Source organism: Hakea prostrata, chromosome 3 (genome assembly GCF_041222555.1).
Source record: "Hakea prostrata isolate BN-2017 chromosome 3, UWA_Hpros_2, whole genome shotgun sequence".
Taxonomy (NCBI): domain Eukaryota; kingdom Viridiplantae; phylum Streptophyta; class Magnoliopsida; order Proteales; family Proteaceae; genus Hakea; species Hakea prostrata.
Window position 1 is genome coordinate 39,957,018 of NC_142602.1, and position 24,387 is coordinate 39,981,404.

Sequence of the window (24,387 nt, forward strand, 5' to 3'; positions counted from 1 at the left end):
GAAGCTTGTAAAAGTTTTACCTGAAGTAGCAAGGTAGGAGTTGGTTTGATTAGTAGAGGAAGCAGTGGTAGAGGCTGTACCGGCAGTAGAAGATTGCAGAATACGTCGCAAAGAAGTTAACTCCTCCTGTGAGAGACCAACATCTGCAGAGGGTGCTGTGGAAACTGTCTCAGAGATATGAGCTTTCGATTTTCCTTTTTTTTGTGCTCTTTTTTTCTCAAAATCAGCAGGCTTCCCATGGAGTTTCCAACAATTTTCCTTAGTATGATAGGGTTTGTGACAGTGCTCACACTTGACAATCTCCTTAGCCGGATCAGATTTAGTGCGAACAGACTGTAAAGCTGATTTCTCCAAAATAGGAGTATGAAGCATGGCTAATCGACGACTTTCCTCACACTGAACAAGAGCATAAGACTGTTCTAGTGTAGGAAAGGGAGAACGGCTTAAGACTTGTACTCTGATCTGATCGTACTCCACGTTCAAACCTGCCAAGAAGTCATATACTCGAATCTTATCAATGTGCTTCTTATAAGTCGCCACATCATCCGGATTAGTGGGGTGATAATCCCCATAATGATCCAACTCTTGCCAAAGAGATCGCAACTCAGCATAATAGTGGGCCACAGTCAGTTCCTTTTGGGTAGTCTCATGAAGCTTCTTTCGTAGCTCATAAACCTGTGCATCATTTCCCAACTGTCCATATGTTTCAGTAGTAGCCTTCCGGTTTGGGCAGCGATCAAGTAATAGATATCCACGGGCAATATTTGGAATCATGGAATTCAAGAGAAATGACATAATAAGAGAGTCATTCGAGATCCATTTTTCCTGGGAAACGCCTGTGGTAGAAGGTTTGATAGTGGTGCCCGTAATGTATCCAACAAGTCCTCTTCCAAGAATAGTTAGTAAGCGGATCGTGACCAAATCAAATAATTTGTCCCATCAAATCTTACCGAAAGAGGATGAAAATTTGGGTAATGTTCGGGTCCGGTGGGAGCGGAGTACCATCGATAGTTGCCATGTTGAAAAAATTGTCTGCAGTTCTTCATCACCTTGTGAAAAAAACTAAACGCGTCGCACATGCAATAGCCAAACAATGATATGATCAAATCTCCCTTTTCCCTCTTCTTCTTTTTTTTTTTTTTTTTTTTTTTTAACCAAAGAAAAATTCTGGTCCGGTCTAATAGAACCGAGACAAAAAAAACGAAAAATATGGTTCTGGTCTAGTCTATTTTGGACAATGAACCAAGAATTGAACCAAACAATGAACTAAAAAACCAAATCAGAAGTTGAACCCAAAAAACCAACCAAATAACAATCGATATCTTCTTCCACACACCTGAAAAATCAAAGATTTATGTTGCGCCGATTGGGAAGATGATGCAGCAGCAGCGATGAGGTGAAGGCGATGGCGATGGTGGCTTCTCTTCTTCTTTCCTTTTCTTCTTGGCCTAGCCCACTGTGATTCAGTTTACCTAATCGCAGAAGCAGCAGTTGTGGCCTGCGATTCTGTTTTTCTAATCGCGAGCGCAGGTTGTGGTTCTTCTTCTCTTCTTCTTTCCCTTTTTTCTTCTCGGTCTTCTAGGTGGAACTGAAAAATAGTGCAGCGGTGCGGTGCGATGGGTTTGAAAAGGGAAAAATTTCTGCCAAACGATGGTTGCGATTAGGTTGTTGAAGACCAAGAAAAAACTGCGAAGGATTTTGGAGAAAAAAATCTGCTGTGGGTTTATAGGTTTGAAGACACAGAAAAAAATAGAAGAACATACTAATCGAACTTAGGCTCTGATGCCATGTTGAAAGAAACGATTGTAGTAGAATGGCTTATTGATCCATGATCTCAAGCCCTTTATTTATAATTAAGTGGAAAGTAGAATATTACAAGGAATAGAATTCTGTATGAATACAAACTCTAACTTAACTCCTATACAAACTCTTATTAGACTCCTAATAGAATCCAACAATATGAGAAGAAGACGAAGAAGGCTTACGCCTTACAAGATGAAATTCGGGCTTCAGAACATTATAGAAATGTGATGCAGTCATTGCTCCGTGGTTCTACTGATTTCCCAATTTATCAGTTGAAGAATGGGACACTTTTTTATAAAGGCTGATCGGTCATCCCTGAGAACTCCTTATTAATTCCTAAGCTTCTCGCTGAATTCCACTCTACTCCATTTGGAGCTCATTCCGGGTATCTTTGCACCTATAAGAGGTTGGCTGCTGTAGTTTACTGGATGGTATGAAAGGCAGCTGTGATACATGTCAACAAAGCAAACACCAATCTATGAAACCAGCAGGGCTGCTTTAGCCTCTTCCTATTCTGGATTGTGTGTGGGAAGACATCAGCTTGGATTTCATCTAAAGGTTACCCAAAACTCACGGGGGAGACACCGTGCTAGTGGTGGTTGATCAGCTCTCCAAGTATGGCCACTTTCATCGCAATTACCCACCCGTACTCAGCAAAGGATGTCACTCTGATTTTCAGCAAGGAAAAGTTTGGATCCATGGGTTTCTAAGTTCAGTTGTCTCCAACAGAGACCAGGTTTACATGAGTAACCTTTGGAGAGAGCTCTTCAAGCTGGCTGGCACCAACTTTTGGAGACCAACTTACGAGTGACTCAAGACCGCATGAGCTCCTCTACAAATCAGCACCACCAAGATATCACTTACCAAGGAGATCTTCCTCAAATTTCAGCCATACCGGTTCAAAAAATTGGCCAAGCACCCTAATGAGAAGCTCAGCTACCGCTACTATGGACTGTATCCAATTGAAGCTCAAATCGGTCCCGTCACTTACAAACTTACTTTCCCACCCGACTCCAAGGTGCATCCGGTCTTCCACGTATCCCAGTTGAAGAAAGTTGTGGGAAATAACATAGTCACTAAACCCCCCCCCCCCCCCCCCCCCCCCCCCCCCCCCCACAAAACAAAACAAAAAAAAAAAATCTTGTTTGGAAGAGAATTGGGAGTTACAGCTCACTCCAGAGGAGCTGTTAAACACCCGTTACTCATCTTTTTCTCCACTCCTATGAAAACACTTTGGAGGATTTCATTGAGTTACAGTCAATTTCCAGATTTCCACCTTAAGGACATGGTGAAATTTAAGGGAGGGAGTGATGATAAGCCCTAGAAACTCAAGTGTACAAATGCAAGAGTAGGAGGAGAAGCATGGGATCATCATCAGACACCAGCAGCTGGAGGGACAGGCAGCCAAATCATATTGAACAGCAGCCACAACCCTGCTGAGAACAGAGGAGCAGAGGTGATGGTTCACTTGGCAAGAGGGGATTGGTGTGAGATGTAGGAGTTTGTTAGGAATGTCTACTATGTAAGGGGGGAGGAGTGAGGTGACGGTTATGAGTGGAATAATAGAGTGTTGAGCAAGCTGAGCTTTCTGGGGGAGAGGAGTTCTCTCACGGAGGGTTTTGGGGTTTAGGTGTTGCTCTGTTCTGGGTAGTGGTTATTGAATGAATCAGTAGAGTTGTTTGAAGTTTCTATTCAGTTCCATTTCTGAATTTTATGCAAGTAGCCTTCACTGTATTGCTGTTATTTCTATTGTCTGAGTTTGTATTTCCAGCAGCATTTCCTATACTTACTGCATTTGGGAGGTTTGGGGGTGAAATTGATAGGGATCCTAACAGTTGTCTTTTCTTCAGATTGTAAACTATAAATGCCCCATTAGGAGCAATTAATAAAGCACAGTTTTCTGAGGAACAATTCCTCAGCTTACAATATGATCAGTACCAAACTTATACCGAGTTCTGCTATAGAGCTTAGGAACAACTGTTCAGACTATAAAAGGAACTACTGGGTGGAATTCTACAATCAGAATCCATGCAAATAAAGGTCAGGTAACTGGATTTGAACAGTAACTTAGAACCAATGGAAGGGGAGAAGATGGCACACTAAATAAGATAGAAACAACCCGTGCTTCACACCACAAGGCGGTTGGTGGTTTGAAAACCAGAAAGGTAACATTAGTTATTTTAAAGCCATGGTGACCTAATGGGGCTTCCAATCATGCTCTTTATATAGATAAAGAAAAATAAGACTATGAGTTGGAGTGGGCTTGGTCGACCAACTCCACATCTTACAACCTAGTCACTTAAAATCCTAACAAGTTCTAGGGCTCCCAAGTATGACATCAGATGAATCAAGGCAGAAAATAAAGTCAACTTATATTGAAGTAAACCTGAACAATGACCTAAATAAGACCATGGTTCAATTGGACTGAAAAAGAAAAACAACTAAAATAAAGTTTAAAAACAGACAAAATTAAAAGAAACTAGCTGCATGGCCTTTTGAATCTCCTGTAATAGACCTCCAAGTCTGCATGCCAGCACTAAAAAATGTGGTTTCATGCGATGGAAGAGAATTGAATGGTACATAAAAGTATAAAACCAAACCAGCAAGAACATGGATAATTTACAGTATCAAAGCAATGCTTGTTTTCGAGCTCCGAAGTTCTGAAACCACATTTTTTTCATAGACATGAAACCAAATTTATGGTTCAGCAACAATTTTTTTCATAGACATGGAAACTCCAATCAAAGCAATGCTTGTTTTCGAGCTCCGAAGTTCTGGCTAAAAAGCAGATGTGGTGGAGGCAATTTTGGTGGCAATCCAAAAAGGGTTGTGCAAAGCAAAAACACTAGAACGCAACTGGTTTGAATGAGAAGTTGAAAGGAAGCACCTGGAACAATCTGGAAGCTCTCGCAGTTTCTTTAATCTACTGAACAACTGCTAGTTTTTCATTTTCTTTTCTGTTTTCATTTTCACTATCATCTGTTAGCTATGACGTGTTCCCTTTTGGTCCTCTTCTCTCCTTTCTCTGTCAGATTTTTATCTTCTGTTTGCAGCGCAGGGCCTTTGGCAGGCTGAGGGGCTTGACCTGGGGGTCATGAAGATGGAGCTTTTAATCTTTACCTGGTGAAGGAGGAGTGTCGGTGAACTTCTTAAGGACCTGAGATGAGATGACGAGCTATCCTTTCATTCTGGCTTGGCTACTCTACCATGGCTGGTTTTTTCAACCAACTGGATCTTGTCGGTTATGGAAACTCTGCCTCTAAACTCATAATTCAACCAAAATTTCAACTCTTACGGCTTGTTACACAGACTGACTCTGCACTTCCTGTTGTAACATTATTGCCATTTAAGGCAAATCTTATCCTGTACTCACCCCTCATTTCAACTACTTACCTTTAAACCACACCATTTCTTCACCACTCTTCTTACCTACCTGCACCGTTCCATTTTTGGACTGGTCTCAAAGGTGGTAACTCTCTAACAGCAAGGGCGACAACAGTTGCTTTCTCATCCGGTCCTCTTCTTTGCATCTCAAAAGGGTACACCCTCATCAATAGGAAGGACAGCTTGTCTCTTTCCTTTTCTGGTAAACAAACTCTTTTGGTTTTTCCTCAGCGAAAACTTGTATTTGTCTTTGGCCGTGATGAATCGACAAAGTGGACGTGTACATCAGAACTACCCTCCACTGCGTCCTTCTTCATCTATTGGTCCCCACAATACTGGTTCTTATCGCCATCATTCTAGAATTGTTGATGGGAAAAAGGGCATCGATGCTGACTCCTGGAAGGCAGTGGAACCTTCAGGAGGTCCAGCTCGACTGCCGAATGTCCAACCTGCTGAAGCTTACTGCTGCTGCTTGTTTTCCACGAGTATGCTCTTGGTTTTCCCAGGGAATTGATCACGGTTACAAGGAAAAAACTTACGGACCTCTGGTCTCCTTTGGGAGCCACCTGCGTCACTAGTACTGGAAGGGAAAATTTCAAAGTTTGCTTTGTCTCTGAGAATCATCGGAACCACGTTTTGTCAATGTCACCACGGTGGTGTGGAAACTACATTATGCATTTGGCCCTGGATCCCATTCCTGAATGTAAAAAGAATACCCCTCTCCCTCCAATAGTTATCTGGATTCAGCTTATTTGTGAAAGAACTGCATTTCTTTCGTATGAAGCTATTCTCATGGCAGCATCCAAAGTGGGGAAAGTTGTTGAGGTTCAGCTGAACCCAAGTGAAGTTGGGTTGCCTAGTAACACGGCTAGAGTAAGAATTGTCTTTGACATCAACAATAAGGTTCAAACAAAAAGAAAGACCAAGAACCCAACTTGTCGATTCTGTCTAAACTTGGATTGGGTTCTTGTTCTTTCTTTTTTATCTCTTCAATCTGCATCTACTGAGCTTCTACGTGACTAAACTTGGATTGGGTTCTTGTTCTTTCTTTTTTATCTCTTCAATCTGCATCTGCTGAGCTTCTACGTGACTTTTGAGCAGGGATTCAACTTCATTTTGTCTTGTAAGTAAGAGTTGCCAATCCAAGTTAGGGCCTTCATCGATTTCAACCACAATCTACTTTCCTTTTGTTGTAGCTTGCAAATTTTCCCTTTTTTCATTGTTTCCTGCTGTAGTACCTGCAGAAAAAACCCCTGCCGAAAGCCCTACTTCCATCGCTTGTGCACTTCCAGCATTCATCTTGTCTTTCGGTTTGAACTGCATAGTTGATTTCCTCCCTCTCCCAATTTGTAAGTCATCCTGCTTTACTTGACTACTACCCAAGTTGTCACCTTCCGATGGTGAGCCTTGATCAGCAGCTAAGTGAGCCTCTAATACAAGCTGAATACCCTCCAGATCTTCTTCTTCCTCAGTGCCAAAAGTTGCTGGATGTTCCTGAGATGGATTTAATAAAACGCAAAGACCTTCTGTAGAAAGTGTCTTCATGCATCCTCTAGCAAGGGGGTCAGTTGTCACTCCTTCATAGATTTTTGATTGTTTAGCTGCATCTAAAGAGGTATAGTCTTTGGTTTCATATCTTCTGCAGAAAGCAGTTTGATTTGGAAATTTTCCCACATCAAAGACATAACACCTTCACCTCATACTTGACTTCAAGATTGATACACTCATTTTTTAAGGTCCTGAAGGAAATTTTTGTTTGAACCTTATTGTTGATGTCAAAGACAATTCTTACTCTAGCCGTGTTACTAGGCAACCCAACTTCACTTGGATTCAACTGAACCTCAACAACTTTCCCCACTTTGGATGCTACCATGAGAATAGCTTCATACAAAAGAAATGCAGTTCTTTCACAAATAAGTTGAATCCAGATAACTATTGGAGGGAGAGGGGTATTCTTTTTACATTCAAGAATGGGATCCAGGGCCAAATGCATAATGTAGTTTCCACACCACCGTGGTGACATTGACAAAACGTGGTTCCGATGATTCTCAGAGACAAAGCAAACTTCGAAATTTTCCCTTCCAGTACTAGTGACGCAGGTGGCTCCCAAAGGAGACCAGAGGTCCGTAAGTTTTTTCCTTGTAACCGTGATCAATTCCCTGGGAAAACCAAGAGCATACTCGTGGAAAACAAAGCTAGCAGAGTAAGCTTCAGCAGGTTGGACACTCGGCAGTCGAGCTGGACCTCTTGAAGGTTCCAATGCCTTCCAGGAGTCAGCATCGACGCCCTTTTTCCCATCAGCAATTCTAGAGTGATGGCGATAAGAACCAGTATTGTGGGGACCAATAGATGAAGAAGGACGCAGTGGAGGGTAGTTTTGATGTACACGTCCACTTTGTCGATTCATCACGGCCAAAGACAAATACAAGTTTTCGCTGAGGAAAAACCAAAAGAGTTTGTTTACCAGAAAAGGAAAGAAACAAGCTGTCCTTCCTATCGATGAGGGTGTACCCTTTTGAGATGCAAAGAAGAGGACCAGATGAGAAAGCAAATGTTGTCGCCCTTGCTGTTAGAGGGTTACTACCTTTGAGCCCACAAGCTGTCCTTCCTATTGGTGAGGCTGCACCCTTTTGAGATGCAAAGAAGAGGACCGGACACGAGAAAGCAAAGTTGTCGCCCTTGCTATTAGAGAGTTACTACCTTTGAGCCCAATCCAAAAAAGGAACGGTGCAGGTAGGTAAGAAGAGTGGTGAAGAAATGGTGTGGTTTAAAGGTAAGTAGTTGAAATGAGGGGTGAGTACAGGATAAGATTTGCCTTAAATGGCAATAATGTTACAACAGGAAGTGCAGAGTCAGTCTGTGTAACAAGCCGTAAGAGTTGAAATTTTGGTTGAATTATGAGTTTAAAGGCAGAGTTTCCATAACCGACAAGATCCAGTTGGTTGAAAAAACCAGCCATGGTAGAGTAGCCAAGCCAGAATGAAAGGATAGCTCGTCATCTCATCTCAGGTCCTTCAGAAGTTCACCAACACTCCTCCTTCACCAAGTAAAGATTAAAATCTCCATCTCCATGACCCCTAGGTCAAGCCCCTCAGCCTGCCAAAGGCCCTGCGCTGCAACCAGAAGATAAAAATCTGACAGAGAAAGGAGAGAAGAGGACCAAAAGGGAACACGTCATAGCTAACAGATGATAGAGAAAATGAAAACAAAAAGAAAATGAAAAACTAGCAGTTGTTCAGTAGATTAAAGAAACTGCGAGAACTTCCAGATTGTTCCAGGTGCTTCCTTTCAACTTCTCATTCAAACCAGTTGCGTTCCAGTGTTTTTGCTTTGCACGACCCTTATTGGATTGCCACCAAAATTGCCTCCACCGCATTCTTTTTTTTTTTTTTTCTGATTTCTTCTACCTCTGTTGTTAGCGATTCCAGCGAAATATCGCCAGTTCGGCGACAAACTAGCGAGATATCGCCGACTTTTCGACAATATCTCGCATTTCTCATTTCAGAGAATGTTTCGTTTCGCCCCCTTCCAATATCACCGAAATTCGACGATATGTAGTTCCTTGCTACTGGTACCCATCTGTCTTATTATCAGAATGATACATAGCATGTATACAATATTACTCACAAGAAGTGACTCCAAAGCATAGAAGAATATTTGACCGAAAATGTCAAAACTTCGGTCAAAATGTTTGCAATTTTCAAAAACAAAACGAAATGCAAGGGTAGGAACACGAAATGTAGTGCATCGATCAATACAACACGATATTCCGTCAATACGACACGATATTTCGTAGTGTTTCGTATTGCACCGAAACAATACCTATGCAGTTATAAAAATCAATGTTTCCGATCGTTATTTTGACATACCGTCATTTCAACCCATATCGCCTCTCTGATTTCGACCCTATTTTGAAATAAAAAAAGTGTTTCTCTTGCTTTCATCTCTCTTTTCACCTAATTTCTACAGGTCCATTTCATTCAAACACTAGATTTGGTCCTCCATTTGTGAATTTTCTCGAATCTTGCAAGGCGAGTAACCAATTTCCTCATTTTTTTATCTTTTTTTTTTGTTTGTGCCTTAAATCTTCTGAGATTGCTTCCAAATTTAAGTATGTTTACTTTAAAATGTTGATCTATGAATTTTTAGTGTCAAAATTAAATTTTGGTTCTTCCTACTATTTTTTTATTTTTCTGTTATTAAAAATTATTTTTTTAAATTATGTATATTGCTAAAAATGTATATGTATAGTGGATGTATGAGCTTCAAATTAATGTATGTGAGAGTTGAAACACCATATTGCTGTGATGGTGTTGAATCAATTTTTTTTCTGTTAATTATCTATTTTTACTATATTAAAATTATTTTTAAATAATTTTAAAAATATTTAAAAAAAAATTAAAAAAATATAAAATAAAAAAAACTAATTAATTTCTGTTTTAAATTTAAAGATAGGAGAGTATTAGTGGAAGCATGTATGCCATTTTTGGAGCATGTTGTGGAGCTTTTTAAGATAATTAGTGTGTATTTTATATATTTTTAAAACTATTTATATATTAAAAAATACTTATATATTTTTTTATACTTAAAAATATGAGGTTATTATTAAAAGCATATATGTAATTCTTGGAGCATATTGTGGAGCCTTTCAAGATACTTAGTATGTATTTCTTGTATCAGGCACTCTCTTTCAAAGATGTCAGACATAGCTTGGCAACACGGGAGGCCACTGACAATTGCTAGGAGGAAAAGCAAGTGTAATTACTGCAAGAAATAAATAGGAGGAGTTGGGGCCACTAGACTGAAGGTGCATTTAACTAATGGAAACAGGGATGTAGTAGGGTGCCAAAAGGTGCCCTCAAAGGTCAAGAAAGCAATGGTCTCATATATTAGTGAGGGAAAGCAAAAGATGAAAGAGAAGAGAACACAAAGGGAGGAGTTCGAGGATGCATGCCTAGATGACCTTCGAGAGCCCGAGGATTATGATCTAAAGGAGCCAGGAGAGTATAGTGTTACCCTGACCAAGAGGCCGAACAAATCAGGAGGCCAATGATGATGAGTAGGGAGCAGCAAAGGGTTGATGACATGAGGCAACAAAGGTCTATAAGTTGTGGGTCCTCTAGAGAGCCAACATGTATAGGAGGCACAGGCAACTCCCAAGTCCCTATAAGGAGTCAGAGTGTGAGGCAGGAGGTTCCTATCCCACGGGCCCTAACAAGGGGTCAAGCTTCATCACCACATCCTACAAATCTGGATCTGGAGATTCTTCGCAATCCGGCCCTATTTAGGAGGCTTGAGCAAAAGCAGAGAAAGTTAAAGCACTTATGGGGAAGTGTGAAGGAAAAAGTGGGGATGACTTTCTCCAAATGGGCTTATTACCATAGTATTCCAACACATACAACCCAAAGGCCCTACTATAGGGATATGATTGACAAGATAGGCAGGGTTGGGAGTGGTGTACAGGGACCCACTCCATATGAGATATATAATGTATATATGCCTAAGCATAAGGAGGAGTTAAATGAGTATATTAATGGATTAAAACCCATGTCATTATGGAGCGACTGTGATGGCTGACGATTGGACTGGTCCCACTAGACAGTCCATCATCAATTTCATGTTGAATTGTGATGGGAGGCCAGTGTTTCTCAAGTCAGTCGATGCATCTGGTGAGAAGAAGGATGCAAAATACATTTATAAATTATTAAAGCAAGTGGTGAAGGAGGTTAGAGTGGAGAATGTGATCCAAATTGTGACTGATAATGGCTCCAACTACAAGAAAGTTGGGTTGAAGATGCAAGAGAACTCCAAGTATCAAAACATATATTACTAATTTTTATTTTTAAATACATATATTTACATAACATGTACACTTTATAACTTTGTATTGATGGATGGACAAATATAGGCTCTTTTGGACTCCATGTCTTGCTCATTGCATTAACTTAATGCTAAAGGACATCGAAAAGGTCAAGCTAATGAAGAAGATCGTGGAGCAAGCCCAACAAGTTAGCACCTTCATCCATAACCACACCTATGCATTAAAGAGTGTCAGGGTGACTTAGTGAGGCCAGGCATAACCAGATTACTACCAATTAGATAGCAATCCTGAGCTTTGAGAGTAGAAAGACTGGCCTTAGGAGCATGTTTGCATCAGAGCAAGTGGTTTACCTTGGAGGGTTCTTCATCCATAGGAGGAAGGAGAGCACAGGTTGACCATACTCGATGAGACTTTCTAGCATAATGTGAGGATAGTGGTGAACATGCTTGAGCAAGTGGTGTATGTGTTGAGGATGGTAGATCAATAGAGAAGACTTACTCTACCACACATATGGGCTGCAATAGATAGGATGAAGCAGCAAGTTGCTCAAGTCTACCCACACGGCAACAAAAAAGTCCTCGACATCATCCAAGTTATATGGGAGTCTATGTTGCAACATCCACTGCATAAGGTTAGTGAGTTGTTAAGTCTAGGATTCAATTTAATTTTTGTTATGTTATCACACTATTAAGTATTAAATATTCTCTTTTATGACATACTTTTTCTTACACAACATACTATTTAAATCCCAAATACCATTACAAGGACAATCTTAGGATGAGGCAAGATTTGATAGATGCTGTCCAAATTGTAGTAGGGAAGTTGGAACTAGACCCATCTAAACAAGCAATCATCCTTATGGAGATGAGATAGTGATTTGATATTTACAATTCATAGTTTTATAATAAGTTATTAACCTAGTTATTATTTTTTTCTGTATACACTAGATAAAGGAATTTAGGGATGCCACTGGGAGCTTAAGTTGTTCCATAGCCGTGTTGGGACAGGAATCCGCCCCTAGGGGTAAGTTCATTCATTATGTATTTAATTATTAAGTATTGAAATGACTTGGAGTCTATATTTGTTGTAGCTGAATGGTGGTTGTTATTTGGACATGACTCACGCCACTTGAGTACGAATTGCAAGCAAAGTGCTCTCCCAAACATGTTCTACCACTGGTTGTGAGCAAAAATGAAGCACCTTCAACCTCATCTACTCAAAGAGGTGCAACTGATTAGGCATGAAGCGTCTAGAGGACCTTGTCTACATTTCACTATAATATGAGACTGAGAGAGGATCACAGGGGATGGATAGAGAGAGTAACAATATCGAGTTGGCCGACATATTTGAGATGGATGATGATGATAACCCAATAGTTTACTGGATCAGGGGCAGTGGAGGGCCATTGCTGGATGAGGAGTGAAGTCATCCCAGTAGACAAATGGGGGCTAATGTGGAGATCTAGATGACCCAAGAGGGGAGTGCACATGCAGCGCCCGCCCGTCCCTTCGTGCCACACCCAAGTGCATCCACCTAGAGTGAGGATTTGATTGTCTGATCAGACACTGAGGATGACGTGACTCAAGCCTCTGACGGTGACAACAATGATGACGACGATGATGATGATGATGATGATGACGATGATGATGATGGAGGGGATGAGGAGGGTGTTGGACCTCGTGATCAGGATTCAACTGATCCTAGGGACAGACCACCACCACCAGTAGTACGTGAGATTCAGGGGGGAGGACAACCACCAAGATTTACAAGAGAGAGTCAATTCACCCACGCGACACAAGATTCAAACCATACAGGAGTTGCATCTCAAGGAAAAAATGTTTCCTCTACATATTCGAGGAAGGGGAAGGGGAGACAACACAACTATAGCACAAAGGGCATGCCATCATATGGATCCTACCGTCCGGCTGATGCCGAGAGCTTGGTGGGTTCTATGAGATCGATGAGCATAGATGGATCGATGAGCATAGATGATTCCAGAAACTCCACCTCGGAGGATCCGAATGGCATAGGCCTGCAAAGTCCTCATATGATAATGCTATGGAGAGTATTGGTTCTACTGGGTCGACTTATGGAGCTTATGGTTATGGACCATATAGTGTCCCTCCTGGCTATCAAACAAGGGTCAGCCACTAGTGGAGCCTTATGGTTATAAAGCTTATGGAGCTTATGGTGTCCCTCCCACTGTCACCTATCGGAGTCAAGCCATTGGACCCTTATTGTCAGTACGGACCTTATACTGACAACCAGGGTGTTCCTTCATTTGTTGAGAAGCTCTTCCACTCTATACCATAGCCACCACCAGCCTTTCCATTTGCAATTAAGCCAGTTCCTTATCCAGAGATTCAAAACTTCCCACCATCAGAAAATCTTAGGCATGTGGATGAGGCCACATACAGAGCTATAGTTTTCGACGTATATGAGGCAAACATCATGGGACTTATATTGTCATTTGTATGGGGTGCAAACGGCAAAGGGAGACATGGAATAGAGTAGACTTGTAATTGGTAACATTCTCGCTTCTTCTCATATGTAGTATATACTTGAATGTACCTTTTCAATGGCTTTTTTGGTAAACCAATAGTTCTATAGTGTAAATTATGCTTGAAATAGGTAGTATGGAAGAATCCAAATCATTTTGAGTCCATATGAGGCCCAAAATTGAAGTTCAAATTTCCAGAAGAAAAAAAATACTAATTTCGACCGAAACATTGAAATTTCGGCCTTTCTCAAGGTCAAAATTCCAGTTTCAACCGAAATATTTTCTTACTCCAGAGAATGTTGGAAGAAGTAGAAATTTACATGCAGATAGATGATGGCCTTCTTAGTCTTGGTTTCAATACAAAATATATCACACAAATATTAAAACAATTAGGGAGAGAGAGAAAAGGAGTATGAGACACAAGTCACGAAAAATTCATATCAATGAAAAGACAACCAGAAAATGAATATTTTTGCAATCTAATCTGGACATGCACAAGTACACACTCCTAGAACTGCACATTCTAGGTTGAATTGTTGGCTGAGAAGCATATACAAAGTTTGACATGAGAAAAGTGTAGAAAATAATCACCGTATGTGAATAGAAGCTTCCTTTGCTACTCGCAGAGTTGCGTCCTCTGGTGGAAGCATCTTACACAAAGCCAAAGCCTCCTCAAAATCACCAGACGCTGTTAATTGCACTATCTGCATCTCATGATGCAGAAAGGAAAAACAGAGGGCATTATCAGTACTATACTACTATTCAACCATCAAAAAAGGTAAACTACATAACTCACAGAGCAACATATAAATCTGACTAATAGGACATCCAAGAAAGGTTGGACACAAAACTGAACTTCAAATGCACTGATGACCAAGAATTTTCAGCTGAACAAGTAAAAATCTAGCTGAGATTATGATGTACCAAAAGCAAAAATGACAACATAGAAATCAACCTCAGAGCAGATTGATGATGGTTTCAGAGGCTATCAGGAGTCGTGAGACCAATTGAGCTGCCAGAAATAGTTCCATATCAAACTTATATTTATATTTTTTGGTCCAATTGATTATGTGGTTCATTGGTTCAAAAGTTAGGATTTCCTTTGTTTCATCCCTTTTTAACTATGACACAGAAAATGAATTGTAATGGCACAAAATGCAGTACTATTACTTTACGATTATAATGTTTCAATGAAACAACACAACCTTTCCATTTTGAGTGAAGCATTTCAGCCATTTTAACTGAATCCCTGAATTATTTCATTTACACCAGGTTTTCATTTCAACCTAGTCAAAAATAAAAGACTTCACATTTTTTTCACATGTTAGTCACAATTTCAAACATTGATGAGCACCCTGATGAAACAAACTGCTTCTTTGGGTTAATTCAGAACCATTTGATGCCCATGGAAACCCCTGTTCCATTACATGCACTCAAGTTATAGTTCCCTTTTTTTTGGGGCCCAAAAGTTATAGTATCATTAAGTTGGCAACTAAGGCATAATATTTTGCTAGAATAACCATCGAAGGCATGATTTTACTCTTCCCTGAAAAACTCTCACTACCAACCAATACTGACAATCCTATTCACCAAGCCAAAGAAGCCCCAGTACTAGACACACACCAGACATATGCATCAATATGTTGAAGTATATTCACAATTACCATAACATAGAGAACTTATCCATCTCACAAAACCTTTGTGCCGTCAAAAGAAATACCTGTACACCGACAGGAACAGGAAAAAGCCCATAAACTGAGTTCTCCAGTGCAATAATGATACTGTTGCTGTTTGGGGATAGATGACGAACATCACGGAGAACAACTGTTTGAACCAACTGATAAGGTGCTCGGAGAGATCGAACCTGAGCCATGTCCATATGTTAGACCAAAGAGGGGTAAATCATTGAAAATTCACAGGTCAAATCACAGAAGTAATATATTCCAAATACCTCAATATGTCTAGGCAAACGAGCAATGGCATATGGCATGAGGATAACAACAGATGCAGGGGCCTCCGACCAAACTATCCTATTTTCTTGAAGAAGCTTCCCATTTTGGTCGACAAGTACTCCAATGTTATCCTGGAAATAGATGGAACGATAATCTTGAGTAAACAAACTCTGAAGAAAGCACTCAGAACATACCCTCCACATTTTGAACCATGATTTATCTCAGATGACAGATCTACTATAGGAGAAAAGCACAACATAAGACATTACATGTGCATAATTAGAAATTGGTTCTTGTGGGTTTAACCATTATCTTTTTCCCTGTACGCATGCCAATTTGTACTGCTAGGAAGGACATTGACCATCCCAACCAGTTTGATGCCTAGTTAATGATCTGTGTCAAACATGAATTAAAAAAATGATGCCAAAGTACCCTCCATTGAAATGGCCTACCCAACAATGTACTTCCACCTGTACCTCATCAATCCATACACCCCATTGGTACTGCAGCAATTTTCAGTACTTCAGTTTGCCATGCTGCCAAGTCAGTTGAAACTTGACATAGGAACTGGTGACGTTTGCTTTACCTGACAAATTTTTGCCCATGACTTCCACATGGTAGAGGTAGGTCGGCCAACCAGAAAATCCCCTTTAAAAAGTACACTTTATTGGAAAATTGAACACAAACCATGGAGGATGAATAAAAATGCTTTCCATGAAAGTGATGACATCTTGAGGCTCCCTTGATGGGCAAAAGCCAACAAGTAAGCCAACCAACGACAACAAGAAGTATGATTATAAAGTGACAGGCTGACATTCAATTTGTGAGGCTCTGGCACTCTTCTCTTTGTATTACCCTCTAATGAAATCCAGGTTAAAAAACCCTGCTTGGAATCACTATGGACCTACCCAATTGCATAAAAGGTCAATGTATAAAGGTGGTGGTAATCTGGAAAAACCAAATTTCTAAAGGAGTTACTTGGGAGGTAAAAGAGAGGACATAAGGGGATTTAGGAATTATTGAGCAAGGGCAAATTGAAGCAAAATAAAGCAGATAATGCTTGATCAGAGAAGAAGGTGCAACAGGAAATCAAACTTAAGAAACACAATATCATGGAAGGAGTTGTCTACCATAAGATACAAACCAGAAAACCAGCAGCAAACTGGTTACATTTCAGGTGAAGGAACTTCTTTAGTTCACCCCTTTTCAAGGTAGGAATTCAGGGACTAATTCCCCTCCCTAAAAGCTCCAAGAGAAACCAACAACAGTCTCAAACAATCAATGAGAGAACAGAAAGAAATTCTTGAAGATGTTACTGAAGTTAAATCAAGGTTCAGATCTGATCATGGTTGTGGTTCTCAAGTTTGAGAGGTAGAAAAACTGAAATTTTTATGTATCAAAAAATAAAAAATAAAAACTGAATTTTAGGTAAAAATAAAAAATAAAAACTGAAATTTTAGGATTTGGGTCACTAAAAGAAAAGCAAGCTACAAATGGAAATAAGTCATCACAATAAAGAATGCTCCATCTCAAAAGGAGGGCAGGCATCACCATAGTAGGGTAAAAAAGCAATAGCAATAAGAAAGAGAAACATGGTTGTTAGGGCAGCAAGGTGACCAAAGCAATTGGGGCTCCGCCTAGGTGATTAGGCAACAAAGCGACACCTAAGTGGCAATAAGGCGACCAAAGCGATTGGGTCAAAAATTTTCAATACAACTATGTTTAAACTACTTTTCAATACAACTACTTTCTATAATAAAACAAATATTCAATAATCACATTCAACCCCAAAAAAAAAATTCAAGAATCATAATTATGAAAAATTATTCAAAAAAAGAACACTAACATAAGTTCATCTCATCAAACCATGGTTGTCAAAGCATCCGCCTAGGCATTTATTGATTCATTGACTCTCAATGCTAAGTATGGCTCAAGCTTCACATTCTGTTGCCGGTGGGACGGGGACAGCGCCCCCGGACAAAAAATAGGTCCTATGTCACTTTGGGCCTTGGAGTTCCTTTGCAGTTTGAGCGTCAATTAAGCGGTTCAAAACAAGGCGGTTGAAAAACCGCTTTGCCACCTAGGCGGACGCTTTGACAACCATGAAGAGAAATGTGGGAGTTCAATAAGCCATTGCAATAGAGATTGATGCATCTCAAAGGGCTTGAGGCATCATATAGAGCAAGGTAGAAAAAAACAATAGCAACAAGGAAGAGAAGTGTGAAAGATTGATGAGGGTGGTAAAGAAACTAAGGAAAAAGAAGAAAATATACCTATGATGAGGAAAGGATGGGTGTCAATCACTAAAATGAACCAACTGAACACAGAAGCACTCATCAGTGTATGCAAACTCAGCTAAACTTTATTCCATTCAATGACATTCTATCCATCAACATTACATGCATACATAAAGAAGCAAGACCCAGCTGATAAAGTAAGCTATCCTACTTTGGAAACTTAAGCAAAGATCTTGGTTTTACCCAATGGGGATTTTTACACGTCACGGCCAAGATCTTGTGAGATCTCAGTTTTGAGGGACGAGATCCCTGTTAAGACTGAGATCTCAAACCATGACATGGTTTAGGGGTTGCAGTCTTAAGGCATGTAAGAACCAGGTTTCAAGTTCACATTTGAATTTTATGATGAAAGGTATAACTGAATAAAGGCTTGCAGATTGGTGATACAATTGAGGTACAGGTGATTTGGGTTGCTGGAAAATTGAATTGAAGAGGAATTTCAGAAAGATTTAGAAGGAAAAATCTGATCTCAAAGGTGAGTTCATGTGAAACCTTGTTTAATTTGTTAAACTTTGATTAGCTCTCTCTAATATGGTTTGTACTTATGTTTACCCAACACATTAACATAAATATAGGTATTTGGTATGATTTCCAGTCATTGTCTGTACTTGAATTACACTTACATAAATTATAATCCAAAAAGAGGCAAGCAGATGCTTATGATTTATTGGTATGAAGTGTTTATTTCTTTTTATGTACTAAACCTTTATAAGCATGTATGTAATTGGTAATTTCATCACTCTTCTATAAAACCATCTTTCTACCCAAATCTTGCCATGCAAACCTAATGGGACATCATACCATGCCCACCCATCATTCGTTACTACCAAAGGCAGAGATGACGGAACCTTTCACTTTGGTTTGGCTACTACAAAGAGTCACCTAGACCCTTACAACCATGGTCCACACCACTTTTTTTTAAATATTAGTATTAGTATTTATTCGGTCATTTTTTGTAAGGGTAGTTTAGGGATTTCTTTTCATATCTTGGAGTTATAGGATTTTATTAGGTTTCTTTTATTTTATTGGAGTTATTTTAGGAATTTTTTTCCTTTTAATGTGTTAACCACCAACAGGGCATGATGATGAAATTAGAAAGAAAAAGAAAAATGGGTTCTACAATTGCAGCTTTCCTCTCTCTCACTGGCGGTACTTCCTCTTTCTTCCTCCCTTCAACAGGTCAGTTTTATCCTCCATTGCTGCTCCTTTCCATCTGAAAGTTTGTATTCTCACGCTCTCTTCTCAATCCGGCCCCTGCTTTTCTGGATTTCTCTTTCTTGCTTCTCTCTTGCTTTTTTTTTTTTTTTTTTTCTTTTTTTCTCCCAAGGACCTCATAGCAGTTGTGTTTCTGCAGAAAACTCTCTTGTTTCATTTTTTTCTTTTTTCTTTTTTCTTTTTTTCTCATTTTTCTTCTCCAACCCTTTGACAGCCTCTGCTTTTCTGTGGAACAATTTTCTTCCCTCTTCTTTCTTACCCCCTCTTCTTCTACATATCCTCATGGCAGCCTATTCTTTTCTGTCGTTAGTTCCTGTTCCCCACCTATGTTATTTCTCTCTTCTCCTTTAATGGCCCCTACTTTTTCTGTTGAGCATATCAGTAGCATAATTATTTTCTGTAGAACCTATATCCTCTTCTGCTCTTCTCTATTTTCCAGTGAGTATAACATCACCGGTATTCTGTTTCTAGCATTTTTATATAATTCCTGTTATAGCTACTGTTTCTGCTGGCATTGCTGCCTCCTTGTTCTAGCATTAAAAATAATTATTGGTGCCCTTGTTGGTAGGTTTGGGTTTAGGAGTTCTGTGTTTTTCTTTTGTCTTTCACATTGGATGTAAAACTTGCACCTACATTGAATAAAATTGATCATATTATGAATTTGCTGAAATTTTATTTCTTTGAATGTAATGACCCTAACCCCCTAGAGTATGGATTGATCATATAAGGATCCTAAATTGTTCTCAAGTCTTCAGATATTTGCACTTTACTTACATTCTTGCTTGCTGAATTTTAATTCCGTACTATTCTCTTAGTGTAAATTTTAGGGTAAATATCACTTACCTCCCCTCTTAGCTGGACAAATAGCACTTAGACCCCCTCTTAGTTGAATAATATCACTTACCTCCCCTCTCACCTAGCAAATATATCAAACACCTCCCCTCTTTAACTTTTTTAGTTAAATTTAACTTTTACCATTAAAGATTTTTCTAAAACCCCAAACTACCCTTGGCTAAAAATATTTTTTATTTTAAACCCTAAATTACCATAATCACCCTAACAGTTAAACTACTAAATTACCCTCAATTAAAATAATTATTAAAAAACAAAACACCATAGTTAAAACCTAAATTATCTTTAATTATTAAAAGCCCAACATACCCTTTTTATTTTTATTTTTAAATTATCAAACAATTAAAAAAAAACGTACTACAATCAAGTAAAATTAAAAATGCAATTAAAAAAAAGAGGGTATGTTGATAAAATTAAACCCATACTACTATTTTGGGTTTTTTTAATTGTTTGATAAATTTTTTTTAAAAAGGGTATGTTGGGCTTTTAATAATTAAAAATAATTTGGATTTTAAGTATGGTGTATTGGTTTTTAACAATTATTTTAATTGAGGATAATTTAATATTTTAATTCCTAGGGTGATACGGTAATTTAAAGTTTAAAATTAAAAAAATATATTTTTAGCTAGGGGTAGTTTGGGATTTTAGAAAAATATTTAACGGTAAAAGTTCAATTTAACCGAAAAAGTTAACAGAGGGGAGGTGTTTGATATATTTAATAGGTAAGAGGGGAGGTAAATGATATTATTCAACTAAGAGGGGGTGTAAGTGCTATTTGTCCAGCTAAGAGGGGAGATAAGTGATATTTACCCTAAATTTTATTATGTGAAGTGCAAACCCTCCCCAAATCCCTCATAGTGTTTTAGCTACCTAGGGATCCTACTTCTTTGTAGAATACCCTAGTTTCTAGGACTGCCCTACATCAAAACCCCTTCTATAATGGGGGGTGTGGAAACAAAAGACAACCTTCCGCTGCTGCATTCCTACTCACCTCCTCCCTTTCCAACACCTTCATCCATGACAACGGGTGGTTGCTGGAGGATTCCTGGCCTGTTTACCTTTACCTCTCTTTCTATTTTCTTATCTTCAACAACAGATTCCAATTCAGTTCTATTCCAAAGCTCTTTATACACCGGGCCTACTGGCTCCCTTGTTTTTCACCAAGTTCTGGTTGCATTCTACTTAAATAGCTCACCGAATACTGCTCAAATTTGTCACGAATTTTACGTAACAATTCTGATAGTTTGCCAGATTTGTTCTGTTAAGAATCATTAGATAGAATTCTCATTTCAGTTTCCGTTCTCCTAATAGAAGCTATCTGTGCCAGCAATACTGGATCCACTGTTTCCCAAGAAATTTTGCTGATTTTACTAAGAGCACACTTGACAACGTAGGCATATCTGATGCTTCTGCAGCAAGCTATTAATTCTCTCCCTAAATTGTTCAGTTGTCAGTTCCCCTGTTTTCAGTGAATCTGTTTTGCCAGTCAGTTCTGGTTATTCTATTTTGGAACTGTTTGCATTAAATAATCAAACAGAATTCGAAACAGAGGACAAATGGCTTTCACCTTTCCCAAGAGAAGCTCCCCAGAAGGAAGAGGGACAACTAAAGGTGGTGCAATCCTCCCCGAAGAGAACACATCAGAAAGTGCGCCATTTGTGCTGTTTAGTATCATGTATTCCTTTCGAATCCCTAAACATATGTTTTCACCACACCAAGCCATTGACTTCACCACATCTGGAACTGCAAAATCCTTCAACTCCGAAAATTCCCTCCCCCCTGAAAAACAAGCAAACATGCACATGTACAGTATGAAAAACAAACTAGTTCTCTTGGGTGAATTAATATCATTCATCAAATACAATGCAAAATTATTATACAGTGATAGCAGTATTGGAATATTGAGGCCCAAAACTGGAACAAAAAACACCAGGTAGTATTGGGTAGCCAGAAAAGGGCATTCTCAGTGAGTGCACAAGGCTCAGGCACTGCCTGGAGAGGGTAACATGATACACAGCCATACCCCCACTTTGCAAAGAGGCTTTTTCCTAATTCCCCAAGAGTCAATTTCAAAATCAAAATAGTACTTCCGACAGAACTATTTTGTCCATTACACAACCAAACAATTAAGAGAAACAAAATCAATAACTTCAACTAAAAGATGGTATGTCATAATGTTATGACTACAAATAATCAAATAATTAACTCAAAAGTTCTCAAGGCACTGCTAAGAGAAGTGACTGCTCTGGTGTCATCTTGTGGCCTTGAGCCAGCACACTTATATTGCATCAGTTTTTGCCAAAAGATAACTTTGGTTTTTTTTTAATGAATGAGCTTAATAGTTTATCAGTTTTTATCTTGAGTTTTTAAGTAGTATACAAAAACAATTTTATAAAATTATTATCATACCCATTTGCTACCCCTCCGATGCCTGGGTAGCCTCCAAGACAGCTACGATTAACTTGCCACTCCTTATCTTCTTATTTATCAACGATCAATTATTAATTAATCCCTGATATTTCACAACTTAACTGATTTTTCTTGAAAGAAAGAGGGAAAACATAAATAGTCTAACATGTTGGCATCTATAACAAGTATCTTCCTGCTCTTCCTCCTTCATTAAAATTGTGACAAATGTATTTTGGAATATTATACCTGCCATTTGGGCTTTCAGACACAGGAAGGGTGAGATTTAATCCTCCCATGTAATCAAACTAGCAAACCCAACTTCAAAGAAAAAGATGTAGAAGATACATAACGTTCCGCTGATCGCCAAAAATACAGATAAAATATAGAACTTACCATCATACCGAAAAATGCTAACGCGCTTCTGCCTTCCAAAGCACAAATATCCCCTTTGATCATCCCAAGCATAGACATTAGCCCATTTGGCCTTTCCTATAAAAGCGACCGCCTCCAGATTTGGGATTCGATGGATGGCTATAGATTCGGACAGTGAAATCAACAGCTTCCTTGATGCTGAGACCTCCATGGCAATCAATGGTTTCTTCCAAAACCCAACCATAGTGCTCTCAACGACATAAGGCTCTCGCTTGATAGATGTCATCCTTTCTTGATCAAATGGTGAAGACTTCTCCAATGACGAAGCAGAGGATTCTGGAGTGCAGATCCTCATGGAGCCATCGCTGCATCCAAGGAAGAGCTTTGGACCATAGGATGCGGCACATTCGATCCTTGCTGGGCAGCTTCTAAGCAACTGGAAAGAATCATAAGCGTTGTGTACCATCTTCTGTTTCTCTGGGAAAAGCAGGAAGCAAAAGATGTAATATAGAGAAGAGACAACAATTGCTAAGCTGTGCCAGATGCAGGATTTCTTATTATGCACAGATGAAATCAATTTTCTCTTCTTACATCAGCTAAGGTCAAATCCTCCTCACGAGTTAAATTATATCTGAAAATAATCAAAGCGGTCAAAAGTGAGTGAGAAGTACTAAAGAAAATTATTACACAAACGCAGAGAAACCATGCTCCTCTCCTAAGATCAAGCAGGCGTAAATAAAATATCCAGAAAAGAAACAATTATACTGCAACATTTTCGAGTTCATCAATTCTGAAATTGGCAGAGGAAATGATTACGAAGAACCGAAAGCCATTCATACAAATAGCGCCAGCCGGGGCGATGGTGGTTAGCGGAGGACTAGTCGACCTCCCACTCGAGCCTTGGACATCTCAGGTAATAGCTATTGCAGAATGTTTTGTTTATTTTGCTTCTTTTTCGTGTTCAAACTTTTGTGGAGTAGGATCAAAATAGTATAGGCTGTCTGGCCCTGCACCACGGAGCAGCGAATGAATCTTAGGATTTTTGTTCGGCGGCAGAGCGGATATCCTCCGTGTACTACCGTGAATGCGACACCTGGTTGGATTTATATCCGACAGCCAGAATTAAAAGGCAGGGGTATGAACGTAAATTTCAATTTTATCTTACATTTTAGGTTTGGGATAATTACTATTGCCCCTTAACTTTGGTTTTATTACTAATCAAACCCCCTTCTTTGTGAAATTGCTATTGCCCCCCTCACTTCTAAAGGTGTTAAGTCGCTATTAACATCAAATATGAAATGTCTATTTTGCCCTTAAAATTAAGAAGTAAAAAATATGGCATTACCCTCATTTATAAAAACTATATTGCATGTCAATTATATCCTTAAAATCTTATATTTTATAATTAGTTTTGAATTTGGTGGGACCATATGCATATGATTGTTGAAACTTTCATATTCCACTTAAATTTTTCATAATCACCATGATGGAAGTTTTACAAACATATTAGCATATAAGATCTAATTGATAAAAAATTTGGTAACATACATAATGGTCAGCATATGTTAGGTGATTTTCAATTTTCAGCTTTGAATTAAATTTGATATTTCTTAATATTTTAGTTTCTATTTAATTACATCTTTCCTTTATTTGGTGATTTATTTTTAGAGAAAAAAAAATCACATCTTTCTTTTATTTGGTAGTTTCTTTTTAAATAAGAAAAGTGAAATTAAAGTTAATTTTTTTCTTATTAAGGGTAGTATTATAACTTGAAAAAAGAGC

The 24,387-nt window shown here is 38.9% G+C and overlaps 1 protein-coding gene across 3 annotated transcripts in view; it reads right to left on the reverse strand.

Annotated features, from left to right (window-relative positions):
* Positions 1-23,662, reverse strand: part of LOC149022216 (vacuolar sorting protein 39-like) — a 73,488-nt gene extending 49,826 nt beyond the window's left edge. For 2 of the 3 annotated variants that reach the window (XM_089150389.1, XM_089150391.1), the window contains exons 1-7: positions 23,445-23,662; positions 23,197-23,236; positions 22,627-23,082; positions 21,392-21,603; positions 15,460-15,591; positions 15,229-15,372; positions 14,100-14,212 (exon numbers count right to left, since the gene is read on the reverse strand). In XM_089150389.1, the coding sequence (XP_089006515.1) occupies positions 14,100-14,212; positions 15,229-15,372; positions 15,460-15,591; positions 21,392-21,603; positions 22,627-23,071 (1,046 nt within the window). In that variant the 5' untranslated portion in view covers positions 23,072-23,082; positions 23,197-23,236; positions 23,445-23,662. Of the gene's footprint in view, positions 1-14,099; positions 14,213-15,228; positions 15,373-15,459; positions 15,592-21,391; positions 21,604-22,626; positions 23,083-23,196; positions 23,237-23,421 lie in introns of all 3 variants that reach the window. The other variant, XM_089150390.1, reaches the window with a different exon arrangement.
* Positions 23,663-24,387: the final 725 nt, after the last annotated feature.